General features: G+C 36.4%; 1 protein-coding gene across 16 annotated transcripts in view; it reads left to right on the plus strand.

Annotated features, from left to right (window-relative positions):
• NRG1 (neuregulin 1) overlaps nucleotides 1-17,436 on the plus strand; it is a 219,668-nt gene that overhangs the window by 175,602 nt on the left and 26,630 nt on the right. For 15 of the 16 annotated variants that reach the window (XM_003902626.5, XM_003902625.5, XM_003902624.5 and 12 more), the window contains one exon: nucleotides 4,107-4,236. In XM_003902626.5, the coding sequence (XP_003902675.1) occupies nucleotides 4,107-4,236 (130 nt within the window). Of the gene's footprint in view, nucleotides 1-4,106; nucleotides 4,237-17,436 lie in introns of those variants that run through there. The other variant, XM_031669952.1, reaches the window with a different exon arrangement.

Here is a 17,436-nt window from a genome sequence, read left to right on the forward strand (position 1 = left end):
TGATGATAGTTGTCCCCAAGTTCTCAGCTGTTTCAGAGAACTGTCCAGCTTCCCCCGCAATTATCATTTGTCCTGACCTTTTTTGCCAAGACAGACCAGGTCTAGAGTAAAATACTACAAAATACATTCTCTGGTATTAAAAAGGAATGGCCAAAACCGTAATTACTTTTGCACCAACCTAATAGTAAGTTACTGCTTTACCTTATACTTTCTTGCTTATAATACTGTAGTTGCTGACATACCAAAGAAAGTGTGTTTGGGATAAAGTGGTCACATAAATGGCAAACATCAAAGTAACATCAGATTTTGTAGTGTTTCTGATCGCTGTTCATTTAGTAGTCACTAGAAGATAACTCCCAAATTGTGAAAAACTAGCCACAAATCGGAGGGAGACAAGGTTTAGGAAGCACTGAATGAGTGAGAGCTACTTCACCTCCTTCCTGGAACAACTATTGCGAGGGGGGTCATCTTTTATATATTGAAACTTATTTTATCTTCCAAATTTTAGTGTACCTTTAATACAGCTCCTCACACCTCCCCGAGAAAGAATGCTGTTTGCTCTGTTTGGCATAGGACCCTTTGTGTCTGTTTCATTATGTCCTGGTTGAATGACCAAATGGAAACTGATTTAGGAATACTGAGTGTGTACGGCACAGAGAAAAAATATCACTGCAAAATTTATAGGCCTGTGTAAGACTGTCAGGGCACTGTGTTCAAAAAAGGAGAGCAAAAGGAAACCTGGCGAAAATCTGAAGGGTGTATATAGCACCATCTCCATCCTGGGTTCTTCTGACAGTTATAGCTTATTCCTGTGCTTGGCTGCTGGTTTGGAGCAGCTGCTTCCAGTCAGTTAACACTTTGCATCACCTGGGAGCGCATTGCTGCCTTACAATTCGTGATCATTTTTTGATCTCACTACTGCTAAAGGATAAAAGTGCTAAGCATAATAATCCATAACTGTATGAGATACTTGCTACTTCATTTCCTTCCAAGAATCAGTTTGCTGTCAAATATCCCATTTCAGGTAATGATCTAAGAATTTTTTAAATGAATATGTCAGAGCTAGGGGCTTCAGGATAGCATTACAAGGATAATCATTTCAGGGAGATATATTTTTAAGGCCTTTTAAAAAAGGGTTGTTTCTAGTTTTTAACATATTTGTTCATCTTATTTTGATGATCTCATAAGATCAGAAATTCTAAGGAAGAGGTATGTCTGTATGTTGCTTATATCACTGCTATTTTTTATTGTTAGTTTACATTTTATAAGGAGTGTCTGCATTTTGGGGGGGGGTGGAATGTTGGTTTTGTCGTTTTTAGCAAAAGCCTTGGCATTTGTCCTGAGAGAGCCCATGCAGTGTTTGCTGTTCAGGATGCACGAAGGGTAATCTTTAGCAACCTGTCAGAGATGCAGAGGCCACTAGGGTCTGCTTGAGGTTCAGAGTTCCTCTGCAGGACTGCATGGTGACAGCACACCACAGGTGGCCCATTCAGCACTGTCACCTGGGGCAGCAAGGATACCCTGCTCCATTTGTCATCCCATGGAATTCTGTCAGCAGTTGAAAGCCTTTAAGCACAAAACCTTTAACATTCAAGGTAAACTTCCTATTCTTTTTTTCTTTTTTTCTTTTTTTTTTTTTTGAGACGGAGTCTCACTCGGTCATCCAGACTAGACTGCAGTGGTGCGATCTCAGCTCACTGCAACCTCCACCTCCCAGGTCAAGCGATTCTCCTGCCTCAGCCTCCTGAGTAACTGGGACTACAGGCGCCTGCCACCACGCCCAGCTAATTTTTATATTTTTAGTAGATACAGGGTTTCACCATGTTGGTCGGGCTGGTCGCAAACTCCTGACCTCATGATCCGCCCATCTCGGCCTCTCAAAGCGCTGAGATTACAGGCATGATCCACTGCACCCAGCCAACTTCCAGTATTTTTAAAGGCAATTGCTGTGGATGAAAATATTAATACATAGCACCTAAATAAGTAGTTTTCACATGAAAGGATAATATTATGTTAAAATTATATGCTGTGTGATATATAGAAATGTTGTATACTCCACGATTTTACAGACCAAACAGTGAAAATCGTGTTTCCCCTCTTCTTGAAGATGTTAAATTATAACTGATAATTGATGGTAAAAATCACCTGTCTACTCATTCTTTCTTATTCCTTTTGTTTAGTAGTTTGCTTTGTAGGCCTGGAAAAGATGCCTTGAAATGTATTTTGAAAATAACTTTTTGTTGGAGTAATAAAAAATTAGTCCAATTCTTATTTATCCATAGTAGTGATTCCAGAATAACATGCATCTCCTTAGGAATAAAGTTCTCCTTTAAAAAAATAAATAAATAGCATACATCTTTGAAGTCCCCAGATTTCCATTGTCAAGCTTTTTTTCTCATTGGTACATACCCAAATTAAGAGCCTTCCCTACTTGCCCGTTAATGTTTGCTGCTATTCATTGAATGCCAGTTTTTTTGTTTTGTTTTTTTTTTTTTTTTGGCCAATTCCTTTATCTAGATTATTCATAATCTCTACAGTATTCTGTAAGAGTGCCATTACCCTTGTTTTCTTGATGGGAATATTGAGCATCTGAGTGGTTAAGTGACTTATTCAAAGCCAGTAGGAGACAAGATTTGAACCACATCTGTCTCCAAAGTCCAAGTTGTTTTGAGTGTCTTTTGCTGTTATTCGAAAAAGCCATGCTGAGATCAATGAAAGAGGTCAAAAAACATGCCTTAGACAGGATAATAAGAGGCAAGCAAGGCCATGAGTAATTCAGAAATGGAATAATCAGATGTTGAGTATTCTAGTCAGACAGAATAAAAATCAAGCAGGGGAGAAGACAAAATTAGGTTATGTGTCACAACAAAATGTAGACTTTCGAAGGAAATGAACAGGAAAGGCAGAAGAAAATGGAAAAGTAATATATGGCAGGTCAAATAAAAGTAAACAAGGGCATATGAAACTCACATGCAAATAATAAAATAGAAATTAGTGAGGAAGACAGACAAGGAATTAAAAATTCATAAGAATGTATCAGTAGACAAGAAAAAAATTTGCCTCTAAAGATGGATTTTTTTTTTTCCTAAAAGAGTATATAGAATCTACACTGTCTTGATATTATTGGTTTTGCTTTTCATCCTGATGATATCATTGATAAACATTGTGTACATTAGACTATTTTTGGTTGGGACTGAGTATTGCCCATGGTGTTCCCAATGATATGAGAAGAAGCACCCTGGTACTAAATGCCCTGGTGGCCTGGGGCTGAGAGGTTTAGCCTTGTATAATTCATGCACCCACTTTCATGTAATGTGAAGTTTGACAAGTGAATATTAAGTTCATTATATGAAGGTGTTGCAAACCAAACTTGAAACATATTTCTACCTCTCATTCTAAATGGAGATATTTTGTTGTGTTTTAGTCTACATTTACAGTGATATTAGACTCTTTCCATGTCCCTAAAAGTATGATGACATTTGGACATTCAACCATGTTCCTCTAAGAAATTAGAGTAGAACAGAAATTTAGAAGAGAATGAATTCTAATCTGCATGTTAATATGTATCTGACTAATAATCTGTAACGTTTTCATTTGGAACAAATAAGCCAACTTGTGTTTCTTTTTCAATATATACATCATGTCTAAAAAATATAAAGTCAATAGGCATGTAAAACATTTCAAAAATAAAAAATTTTATCAATTAATTGCCATCAAAAATAGATGTCTAAATTGAGCTTCACTGACATGACTTTATACCATTACCTTGAACCTTCCTGAGAAATGTATTTTACTTAATGACAATAGAGCTTCTCTTTTCCAGCTACCTGGAAGATAAGATATTGGTTAAAAAATGTTGAGCCCCTTTTCCTATTTAGTTATTATAAAATTAGTTAACTCTATAATTCTCTCTTTTATAATTTGATTCTATGTAATTAGACCCATGAAGTGCTTAACTTCTTTGCTATTGTTTGTAAGGTCTGCAAGTGTAGTGAAATCTGTACCTTATATGAACTCTTCCTTTTAGGATTATTTCAGATTAATGGCTGCTTAGAAGGGGAGAAAAAAAAGTCAATGTTAACCTTTCTCCTTTCTCTCCTCTTCAGCTACATCTACATCCACCACTGGGACAAGCCATCTTGTAAAATGCGCAGAGAAGGAGAAAACTTTCTGTGTGAATGGAGGCGAGTGCTTCATGGTGAAAGACCTTTCAAACCCCTCGAGATACTTGTGCAAGTAAGAAAAGAAATTCTGTATGTGGCTTATGTCTATAACTCCCTGTTTCAGATGATTCTATGTCTCATGATGTATTGTTGCTTTTTTTCCAGTTTTGTTGCACCATGTTGAATAATGCTGTTTTATATGTAGAGTGTTTTAAAACATTCACACCATTCGTCATCACTCCTCTGTCATATCCAGAATTGCTTTTTGCTGTTTTCAATGTGTGTGAGGTTTTTTTGGGTTTTTTGTTGTTGTTGCTGTTTGTTTGTTTTTGCCATGTTATTTATATTGTTGCTTTCCTTGTGGTTTTTCTTGTTGTTATTCAGAAAAGATGTGCAGATATCACAGAGGCCTATAACTTTTGATATCTACTTCTACATCCAATGTATGAATTAAGCTGCAAGATAATGTTCCTTTCTTATCCCAGTGATCACCTGCAAAATGAATAAGACAACAAAAAGAAGCAGAAGGGCAGAAGATTACTTACTGACATGTATCTGTTACACTTGGGATTGTCTTATTGTTGCATAACTATTTTTTAAATGGAGTTTAGTTTTATATCACCAGTAAAAAAAAAAAAAAGAGAGAGAGAAAAAAGTAAATTGCATATATTTGGAAATGCATTGTGTGTAGCATCCCTGTGGGTGACAACAGTGTTCTTTCATTTGTCTATAGATCTATCTAGAATAGCACTTTCTTTCCAATAACCTGAAGGAGTGATGCACCATTAAGAAGTATCCAATTTAGGCCCGGGCATGGTGGCTCACGCCTGTTATCCCAGCACTTTGGGTGGCCGAGGAAGGCACTCTTACAGAATTCTGTAGAGATTATAAATAATCTAGATAAAGGAATTGAAAAAAAAAAAACTGGCATTCAATGAATAATAGCAAATATTAATGGGCAAGTAGGGAAGGCTTTAATTTGGTCAGGAGATCGAGACCATCCTGGCTAACACAGTGAAACCCCGTCTCTACTAAAAATACAAAAAATTAGCTGGGCGCGGTGGCGGGCGCCTGTAGTCCCAGCTACTCAGGAGGTTGAGGCAGGAGAATGGCGTGAACCCGGGAGGTGGAGCTTGCAGTGAGCCGAGATTGCGCCACTGCCCTCCAACCTGGGCGACAGAGCGAGACTCCATCTCCAAAAAAAAAAAAAAAAAGAAGTATCCAGTTTATTCTCTCTCAAAAAGCAGCATAAGATCGTGATAGTTTCAGTACGTTAAATATTTAAACCTTGTAGTAAAAACTAATAGGACTCATTAAAAAGTACATTTATTTTGCCATGCATTTTAAGTCTACTATTGATATTTTGTCCACATGTGGTATATGGACTTAAAATTTGATGTGGGCATAAAAACATATTTAATGTTTTATTGAAATGATGAAAATACACGTTTATTTTGCTGTTCACCAATAGCTGTATCCCAAGAGCAAGGTATTTTAAAAGTCGTTCCTTAAAAAATGTAGTGTAGAACATCTAATAAATATTGCCAGCAGTCCCCAGCTGAAAACACGCAGTGAGGCCATTGTTCTAAAGCAACAATGCTTGTTCTAAAGCAACAATGCTTGTTCTAAAGGAGGGATACCCATTTTGTCATAAAAATTGTTTTCTGCTAGAATATTGGCATGGGGCTTAAATCTTGACAAGGAAGAACAAGTCTGTTAGAGAGGCAATTGAACTGATAGGGGCAATTAGCAAAATGAAAAAGGCACCAGAAATAGTGAACAAGGACATGTCCCTTTTACATCACAGAAATACTATGTAAATATTTAGTGCCAATTCTAATAAAACCTTAATTATGTTTATAAGTAAGGAGTACATCTTAAAAAACGTATGTTTTAAAGGCAAAAAAGCAACGATCGAAAATGCCATTTTGTAGGCCATGTTTTATTGCTCTCTGAGCTGTGGTAGATTGGACGTGTCTGTAGTGTGCCTGATAGGACCTCTGGCTCTGAACAAGCACCTTCCAGAACTTCTCCTTTCTTGCACTCAAAAGCTCTTCTCTGAAAAGAGTAGATACAGTGCCAAAACAAGACAAGTTTTGGTGGTTGTATAGCTGATTTTATCAAAGACAGACAATTTGTAAAAGTAAATATAATCTGTTAGAGTGAATAAAAGACTTGGAGCCAGAACAGTAGAATTCTAATCTCAATTACTAAACATCTCTTTTACAGAAATAAATAATTTTTAAAAGCCAAAGTGAAATGATAGGTAAAAGTCTTGCAAAAATATTAAAGCAAGATGAAACACGAATATGAGGCCAGGTGCATGCCTGTAATCTCAGCACTTTAAGAGGCCGAGGCAGGCGGATCACTTGAGCCCAGGAGTTTGAGACCAACCTGGACAATGTGGCAAAACACCATTGCTACAAAAAATACAGAAAAACAATTAGCCAGGCATGGTGGCATGCGCCTGTAGTCCCAACTATTCGGGAGGCTAAAGTGGGAGGAACACTTGAGCCTGGAAGGTTGAGCCTGCAGTGAGCCAAGATCATGCCACTGCACTCCAGCCTTGGTGACAGAGTAAGACTGTCAAAATAAAAATTAATAAATAAAATAAAAAATAAAAAAGAGTATGTAGAAAAGATCATTCCTTTTAGATCTGAATTATCTCATATGACTATGTTTATTGTTTAAAAAATAATCTTAGAGATTCACTTCTTGATCATTAAAATATTCAAATCTATATGCTTGCAGCAGAATAAAAATCTGTCTGATTTAGTCTTTAGTTCTGCTGACTTGCTGTGAATACAGCACAAATATGAGACATCCCCATATTTATCATAGCAAATTGGGATGAACCAGGTTTGTAGTTTGTAAGATTTTCTCTGATCAAAATAGAAAATGCCAGAAGCTGAGAAGTATAATCTATAAAATATGAGGTTCGTTTGTTATATGGGGAAACCTTGTTATTTTTTCCAAAATCTTAAGCATACAGCGTAATTGTATTTTAATAAATCTCCTTGAAAAAACATTTAAATTATACTTCCTTAAATTCATCTCCTTTTTAAACAATGTACCCATATTATCTATGTCTCATATTTTTACTTCTTCAGAAAAGCATCTGAGACCACTATATTTTAATTATAGTAACGAAATGTGATCATTTTTCATCATCACTTTGCAAAGATTTACAAGCTGAGTGAGTGCATATGATAGTTTCTGCATACCTCTAAGGAACCAGGGCAGTTTTTTTCCACATACTAATTTCAGCTATTCTTTAGCCCTCCCACGTCCAATACAAAACATGCAATCGCGTAAGTGCTGTTCAGTTTTTTCATTTTAATATTGTGCCAACAACTGTAATTTTTCTTCACTCAGCACACTTTCTCATTAAATCTTAAGCCTAATCCAGAATTAAAAACTTGCTATATTTTAAAAATCTTGAAGTGAAACATTTGTTACTCTTCTAATAACTATTAAAGCCCCAAGCCTTGAATGAACACTGCATCCTCCCTAATTGTCTAGTGGATCATTCTTGCCTTCTAGTTCTAAGAAAATTATACCTTTTTTTTTTCTTTTTTTTTTTTTGTAATTAGGATCTTTTAGGTGTTTTAAATTAGTACTGGATCTTACCAGAAAGAAAATCTTTGACATCTATGATTTTGATAACTTTCCTCCTCCTTTGGGATGGTGACTTTATGCATACATTAAAGCAAACCAGAATCTTGAGGGAAGAATTGGAGAGTATATTTTACATCCAAAATATTTCAAACCTTTCTTGTTAAATGAAACTTTTTCTTTTTAAAAATCCTGTTTGTAAAACATCTATAGCACTAAAAATAATCACCACTGAGAATTTAAACACAGACATATTATACTAGGTCGTATGATAATACATTGTTCACTAGACCACTTGAATAGAAACAGAAGACATAAAAATACTGCATTGGCTCATCATGGTCCTGTCTATGAAGCCAGTTCATAGTTTCCATATGGTCTATCTGTCTAGAGCTAAGCATTGCTGAAGCTTGAGCCACGTCATTGAAAATCAGCTTTATCCCTGACTAAAGACATGACTCAGAAACACCACAAGCCGGGAAGTTTCCAAGCAGTCTCTCTGGTCACCTAATCTGCTGTTGTCTTCTTGGGAGTTGAAGTAGAAGATTTTACAACAAGTCTCTTGTCTCTCTGCTTAGAACAAGGTGTTTCGAATGGATTAAACATATTAGCAGTGAAACACTTCTCTGAGGAGAGGTTTCCGGATTGCTTGGACCTCCTCCTGGGGATTGTGTGGCAATTTCAGTGGTAGTTCTCATCTTTTATATTTTTTTCTCTACAGTAATTTAAAATTTATTCTGTGGAAAAAATAGTTACTATTCCAGATTATATAAAGATGAGAAAAGAATCATTCCATTTTGTACCCTCTGATGCTTTATGTGGTCCTGTGGTTCAAAGAAACAAGATACATGAAATTGAACATGAAATTGTCCAGTTTTTCTCTTGCATCTTTTCTTTATTCTTATATATCTGTTCTGCTGAGCAGTTTCAGTGGAGAAGTACTTTGGAAGATGTTGATGTGATTTTTTTTTAATCTAAAAATTATTTTATATCAGGCTGTGCTTGTAAGTCCAAAATGTTGTCCAGTGGACAGATGTGCCTTCATCTGGAGGGGATTAGAGTTTTAAACTACAAATTTTGGTGAACAGTCTTATGTCCTTTCACTTCAACTCTCTGGACAATAAATTTATTTATAACATGAAGTTAATATGTTCTCCAAATTTCTTCCCAGGGAGTCAGTGAAATTAAATGAGTTCATTTCTGCTAAAGTACTTTTAACTCTGGGGAAGCAAAATTTATTTTTCCTTATAATAAAAAGTAAATGGTAGTATTACATTCTCTCAGTAGACATTGGAAAAATATATACACCTGTTTTAACAGACTGTGTTATCATGTTTAATTTCTTTTTTTTTTTTTTTTTTTTTGAGACGGAGTTTCGCTCTTGTTGCCCAGGCTAGAGTGCATTGGTGCAGTCTCAGCTCACTGAAACCTCTGCCTCCCAGGTTCAAGCAATTCCTCTGCTTCAGCCTCCCAAGTAGCAGGGATTACAGGCATGTACTACCACGCCCAGCTAATTTTTTGTATTTAGTAGAGATGGGGTTTCACCATGTTGGTCAGGCTGGCCTTGAACTCCTGACTTCAGGTGATCCACCCACCTTGGCCTCCCAAAGTGCTGGAATTACAGGCATGAGCCACCATGCCTGGCCCATGTTTAATTTCTAACTCTTTATTTAAGAGTGGCAGTTTTATTTGGTTTGTTGGGACCACCAACTATCTTTATAACTTTTCTTTGATAGATCATTTAATATTTCTGATCATTAGTTTCCTTATAATGTAAAAACAATAAAAAACGAACTTAATTTGGAAAGATGGAAGGTATCTATAAACATAGACTTTTATAATTTTGTATAATGAACGTTTATGAAGCCATGTAGGGCCTTATTATAGTATACATTATTATAAGAGACAGGCGTGAAAAACATAACCATAGGAGACAAAATCACAACAAATATAATATATTAAGTTTGATAAATGAAATATTTATCAAACTTATTTGATAATCTATATTATGTAAATGAAATATTTATCACATTATGCCTGAGGTCGCAATTTTTTAAATTTTTGCAATCAGACCTTGGCGATGACCTTGAGCAGTAGGATATTAAAAACTCCCACATGCTTAGTATTCCAATAATGGGACACTAGGCATAAATGAGTTAGCATTTGTTTATAGAACAGCTATTTGCCAGGCATTTTTTAAAACACAGAGAAAATGTAAGGAATGGTGTCTGATCTCTGGGAACTCAGTCTGTTTAAGAAAATGAAATTGCTAAAATAGAAAATCAGTAAATGAATATATGCCAAATGGTACAATGCTGACTATTAAGGTAATACAAATTTAAAGAAGGTAAAGAAAAGACTGAAGTAAGTTAATGAAGACTTTTTAAATATAATGATCATTTATAGAGTCTTTCCTTTATACCAGGAAGGCATTGTGGTTGTAAGAATTCTTTCTCTGAGACACGGTAACATGCAGCTTAATTCTAGGAAGTAAAACAAACAAATGAATGAAATAAAAGAACTAAATTATCTGGCCACTGCACCCCAGCCTGGGCAACAGAGCAAGACTCCGGCTCAAAAAAAAAAAAAAAAAAAAAGGAACTAAGTTAAACAGTGGAGCCACTTAATGACCTCTGAAGGTCCAGCAGAGGACTTTGGGTATATTAATAGCTAATAGGGAGTCATAGTAACTTCTGGAGCAGGAGAGTGGCACCATAGACATAGCAGACGTTTAGGGAAGCGAGTCTTCCGTACAGGCTAGAAGAAATCTGGGGACTAAGTAAGATGGGAAGAAAAAAGTCAAAGACATCAAAGGCACTAGCTAGCTAAGGTTAACATTTTATAAAATACTGACATAATGATGCTGATGATAGTAACTTTTATAATATGTATTAGTAGCTGGATTAACATAATTAAACAAGGGGGCAACGGTACAAACTTATAGTTGTGTCCTGCAGTCTCATCATGATGGCTGCAGAAAGAGAAATTTGGAAGAAATAAACAGGATATATACTGGGTTAGGACTTCCCGTCCATAAGAACACACTGCTAACTCCAATCCCAGCCTAGAAGAGTTCTTTCTTGAGAATCAGTGTTACACTTGCCTGTAATACTTCTCTGTTCTTGAATATTGTAACATTTAACAGATACAGACAGTATTTGTGAGAGCAAGTGGTGGGACTCATGTGGCTCTAGATAATGCGCTCTTCAGACAACTGTGTCTTCTATTTCTTTCACGTCCTCATGTATCTAGAATCCTACACTGTGCTTATGAGGAATTTATTAACTCATTTAGCCTTTAAATCACCGAGGTACAGTTGAAGAAAATTCTTTAGTTTTTATAGGATTCAGTTCAGGTGTAGTTTTGCCTAAAATCAGGTGCATTGACTAAGTGTTCTGAATAGCTTCGTTCCTCTCTTATAAAAATCAGCTGGGCAGCTATATACATTTATTGAGCTCCTATGAGACAGGCTCTGTGCTCATGCTACTTATAAAGTAGTGAACCATACTGGTCTTTGCCTGATGGAGTCTGTAGGCTACTGCAAGTAACCATCATGTTTCATATAATTAATTGAATTATAAATCACAGGTTTGCCAAGTGCTATGAAGGGTATTAAGTGAGCTAAGGGAAGGTACAATGAAAGACCTAGTCAGAGGCTGACTCTGCTCCATGGAAAAAAGAATAAAAAAAGAGTATGCAGTCATACTCTTGAGATGTATACAGAGTCAATTTAAAATATTTCATTGTGCATATATACCACATTTTCTTAGTCCATTCATCTGTTGGTGAACACTTAACGTTGATTTTATAACTTGGCTGTGGTGAATAGTGGATTTTTTATAACTTGGCTATTGTGAATAGTGGATTTTATAACTTGGCTATTGTGAATAGTGGATGAATATTTTAGCTAGATTGATTTAATTATTCCACGTTGTATTCATAAATCATAATATCACTTTCTACCCCATAAATATATACAAGTACAAATTGTCAATTTACAGGAAAACGAATACACAATTTTGAAATATTTATATTGAATGATTTAAGGTAAAAGTGAATATTTAGATATTTTATCACAGAATGAGGCTGGTGAAGTGGATAGAGCTGTAAAGCCCCTCAGAACCCCTAAGCTGTTTGACAAGACAGGGAAACTTCCTCCAGAGAGGAAAACCAAACCACAAATTAGCAGTCGATATGTCATTGTGTCACAATGACATGGAGATGTATGGGATGTAGATTGATCCCATAGCCGATGAAATTGTTTCACTCCCAACTTAAGGATTCATCATGTAGAGTAAACATGGGCAAGAGTTTTAGTCTGCAGATGAGCATTTCAGAGCAAGCTGTGCAAACAGAGATTTGGGAAGGGCACCAAGGTTCAAACAAGAAGTTAATTCACAAACACTGCCACCCTCATTATTGGGATTGTATGTCCTGGACATTGAAAAACATCATTTGAAAAGCCAGGACAACTTAGGTTTTTGTTTTGTTTTGTTTTTTTCTCAGCATTTACCCATGAGTCTAGTGTGACCAGTCTGTATCCTCTTATCTCATGGATTGGAAACTAGTCCCCAGATTACCATTAAAAAGAAAATGGAGGATATATACTGTCTGAACAGTGGTGGGGAGATATAGGTTGGATCTGAAGGAAACATTACTGGAACATTTTATATTTAATATTTTCTTTAATGATGTTAAAGAGGGCATTCCCTTGGGGACATAAATGTCTTTTGCAGATGATGCTAGAAAGAACACTAAAACACAAATTAGAAAAGCATATACAAATCTTGAGAAACTTCACTTAAAGGTAGATAACAGAATGAGGTTCATCTTGGAAAAATGCAGACTAATAGTAACAATACATTTGGGAAAGAATAATCTACAACACAGATACTCAGCCAGTGAGTGGGCGAGTTCTAGACAGAATGCTGAGCTGGCTAAGAGGTGAGAAAAGTCCGTGTTTGCAACACAATACTGTAGGAAAACAGACCAGCACAGTTGGAGCTGGCGTAGACACTGCCACCTCGAGTTTACAAACAGGGAGAGCAAAGACTTTGGTGTCTGATGCTTACTCACCAATATTCCTTGAGAGAGATATGTTGACATTTCCATCATTTAATATTTGTAAACATAGACATCAAATAATTTCAAATACCACAGCTACTATTGAGCAAAAGCAGACAGATAACAGGGACTTTTCATTTTTTGACAAGGTATTTTTTAAATCGTCCAAATATTTTACTGTGGAGTAATGACTAGAGAGAGAGGAAATATCAGCTGTATTTTTTTTTTCTTCTTGTTCCTGATCAAGGGAGGGTTTGATGAAAATGAAGCTGAGAAATAAAGAGAAAGGATGTCTAAGGATGGTTTATAAATTGACCGTAAATATGTGGTTTATAAAATTAACAAACCCTAGCCAGAAGTTTCTTGGGGTCCGTGAATATCTCTGAATATGTCTAGAATCTCCACCAAGAAAAAATGGAAAATAATTTATTCAATTGAAATATAAAAGATACACCAAGCATTAAATTTATTTCAAAATACATGCATCTATGATTGATTACATAGTAAGCATATCAGGATATTAACAGTGTATTGAAGTTATTATTAACCACAGTTTTTATTATACTGGTGCTGGGCAGAATTTTGGTTAGTAGAATGCACTGCTTTATTGAATTCGAAGTAAACCGGTATTTCACTAACAGTATTTAAATTCAAGATAACAGACTCACTGTTAAAGAATCAAAGAGTCTTTTCCAAACTGCAAACATTATGTTAAAGGATTTTATTCACGGGAGGGAGTCTGTGAGAAGGATACTGGGAGTTTCTGTAAAAATTATTTGAGGGCAGGCATGGCAGCTCATGCCTATAATCCCAGCACTTTGGGAGGCCAAGGCAGGTGGATCACCTGAGGTCAGGAGTTCGACATCTGCCTGACCAACATGGCGAAACCCCGTCTCTACTGAAAATACAAAAATTAGCTGGATGTGGTGGTGCATGCCTGTAATCTCAGCTACTGAGAGACTTAGGCAGGAGAATTGCTTAAATCTAGGAGGTGGAGATTGCAATGAGCCGAGATCTTGCCACTGTACTCCAGCCTGGGTGACACAGCAAGACTCTGTCTCAAAAAATAAAAAAAATAAATAAATATCTGGGAGTCCACAGAGGAGAGTGTATCATAAACTATAAAAATAACAGACAGATGTTTAAGATTGACCTGTGCTTGGCAAATCAATTAACTGTATGAAAATCTTTCTTTTTTTTTTTTTTTGAGATGGAGTCTTGTTCTTTCACCCAGGCTGGTGTGCAGTGTCACAGTCTCTGCTCACTGCAACCTCTGCCTCCCGGGTTCAAGCAATTCTCCTGCCTCAGCTTCCCAAGTAGCTGGGATTACAGGCACCCGCCACCATGCCCAGCTAATTTTTGTATTTTTGATAGAGACAGTCACCATGTTGGCCAGGCTGGCCCCGAACTCCTCACCTCAAGTGATCAGCCCACCTTGGCTTCCCAAAGTGCTGGGATTACAGGTGTTAGCCACCACACCCTGTCTGAAAGTTTCATTTGATAAAATTGTTGATTAGATACGGACACTGTGGTCTGATCTTAAGTTCATTTTCACAGACATTTTGTGAGAGCCCATTATGAGCCAGGCACTGTGCTAGGCATTAGAGATACAAAATGATCAGAATGTGATCACTGACAGAATGTGATCAATGTTTCGCAGATCATCACAATACAGATAAGTGCAGTGAACGAGGTCAGGATAGGGTGCAATGCAAGAGCCAAGGAAAGAATTCTCCCCAGAGCATAGAAGTAGGTGATGGGGAGGTGGAGGGCAGGGAAAGAGTGATGCCTAAGTTCAGAAAAAAAAACTGTGAATTTTCACCCCATTAATAACAAATATAGAACAAACATCATATTAAGAGCAAATACTAAAATTTTTTAAAACTCTGATTTCCATCTTCTAATATTACTGATTAATGAAACAAATGGTATATACATATACACACACACACACACACATATATATTTAAAGCTACAACAAGTACTTGTTATTCAGATCCTTAGATTATTCTCAGACATAAAATTCTTGGAATTTGCTCAAACTCATGCCAAAGCTTATTGTTGAAAATCAGCTTTGATTTACTATTATTCTTATCATCCAGGAAAGTGATGGATTGAATGTTTAACATACAATGTTGATAATAGAAATGTATCAGAAGCTGGTCTCCCTAGTCTGTTAGAAGTAATTCCATAGAATTTCACAGAGCTTATAGATCAACTGGGTTTTCATTTGCATGTGCTTTCTCTACACAATCAATGCAGTGTGCAGTTTGCTTATGCAGAAACTATCTCAGTTTCTGCTTTTCCTTTCCATCTCATTTGGCAACAAATTTAGATGTCTCTGAAGTCTACATCCTTTTGCTGCTGAACACTTGAGTTGCTTAGGCACTTGCAATTTGTTTTACCTCAACAATTGTCTTAAAAATCCATTTTATCAAAAAGGATTTTTAGAAGTCCTTGAGTTCTATCGTCCCTGACTGGTAATGCATTCAGAAGAAATGATGTTGGGGTTTTCTAGCAGTGATTCCATGTGTTAGGATAAGTATCGTTTCCCAGAACCTTAGTGGAAAAAGAGGTCTTTGATAATCACTTAATTACAGTGAGGCCTGGTAAAGCCAAATAGCTTGTCCATGGCCAAACAGCAAGATACCACAGTACCGAAAGACGGCGTTTGCTTCCCTTTTCCCAGTTCAGGGTAACTTACATCTTGAACTTTAATCTACATCCACATCTCTTAGGGATTTTGTTAAAATGAAGATTCTTATTCAGTAGTTCTGAGCTATGGCCTGCGTTTACACTAGCATGCTCCTAGGAGATGCTGATGCTGTCAGTTCTGAGTAATAACAGGGTCTTATAACACTAAGAAACAATGATGAGAAAATTCATCTCCCAAATGAAGATAAATACTAGCAAAAGGATAGTTCTGGTTGAGAAGTAGCTGGTAATTCCAAAAAATGACTTGCATACCTCAAGTAGTTCTAGTGTTACTATACCCAGTTTTCCATATGATTTTATGATAGAGATAAGCCATCATCTCATGCTAGCTTCCTAGGAAACATCATGTTAGAAATTCATAATAATTAGAAAATTGATTGGGTAGGATTTCTGACTCATTTTACCTAGTTGTCCTGTGCCCTCTGATCATAGAACTAATTATAAGATGCCTAATGACAATTTCCTTATAAATGCCTTCCTTCTCTTAAGGAACTCGTGATTCCTCAGCTATTTGTTAATTTCATGATTCTTACTTACATAAGGGCATTTCCTGCCCTGAGCAACTGTGTGGTGTGTGTGTATTTCTCTCTTACACATACACACACATACACAGCATGTTCACATATCTTACACCATGTTCTTTTGTTAGAAACAAGTGAATTATTGTGTGCTCAATATGAGAATGTTAACTTTTATCAAGAATGCAAAGAAGCAGGATGAAATGATAATTATTGAATACATCATTAATTCTAGAAACACCTGCTTTAATTACAGCATTTGTCTATATGAACTCATAGTCCTGGTCGAGAAACAAATAAAAACCCCATTTGCTTCGGAAATGAATTTGTGAAATAAGTTATATGAAAAAACGTTCCCATGTATTTTTTCTTGTGTACATTCAATAAGAATGTGAAGAAATGGTGTCTTTTTGAGAAATGACCCAACCTCTTTTTTTTTTTTTTTTTTTCTTTGAGACAGGGTCTTGCTCTTGTTGCCCAGGCTGGAGTGCAATGGCACGATCTCAGCTCGCTGCAATCTCTGCCTGCCGGGTTCAAGTGATTCTCCTGCCTCAGCCTCCTGAGTAGCTGGGATTACAGGCACCCGCCACCACACCTGGCTATTTTTTGTATTTTTAGTAGAGACAGGGTTTCGCCATGTTGGCCAGGCTGGTGTCAAACTCCTGACCTTATGATCTGCCCACCTCAGTCTCCCAAAGTGCTAAAATTACAGGCGTGAGCCACCGCACCTGGCCAAGCTTATACTTCTTATTGATGCATTTCTCTAGGTAGCTCTTCCTCTACTCCCTGCGTGAAAATATTCTAAACAAAAATCATCAGTTTATTTATATGAAGGTGTTTCCAAGAGTTTAAAAGAGCTGTGTCAATATAAGATGTTTGTTGTTTAAGCTTAAATACATATTCACAAGGTGAAAAATCTGGAACTGCTAGTATTTTATCTTGCAGGCCATTTTCATAAAGTAGGAGAATTACATATACCAAGTCATTTGGTGATTTGGCTTGAAGGGAAACCAAAGTACCCCTATATTGGTAACAAAGTACAGTTTTGTTCATATCTCTTTGATGCCAAAAATATAGTATGTATTCTTATTTACTCTGTAGAGAAAAGGGTTGTGTAAAAATCACTAGGTATGAGCTACCAGAGCTAACTTAGGCTCTTTGCATGATAGTTGCTGTATAGATGAACTATTAATAATAATTATGATGATGGATGTTGAGGATTCAAAATGAGGGATTTTCTATCTGTAAGTATATTGCTTCCTAGAACCTTTCAGTGGCCCTTTTTATTCAAGAATGATTCTGGTAAAATCAATCCTATTTAAAATGCTTTAGTTATTAGAGTAACAGCAACAAAAAAAATG

The sequence above is a fragment of the Papio anubis genome, chromosome 8, assembly GCF_008728515.1.
Source record: "Papio anubis isolate 15944 chromosome 8, Panubis1.0, whole genome shotgun sequence".
NCBI classification, from domain to species: domain Eukaryota; kingdom Metazoa; phylum Chordata; class Mammalia; order Primates; family Cercopithecidae; genus Papio; species Papio anubis.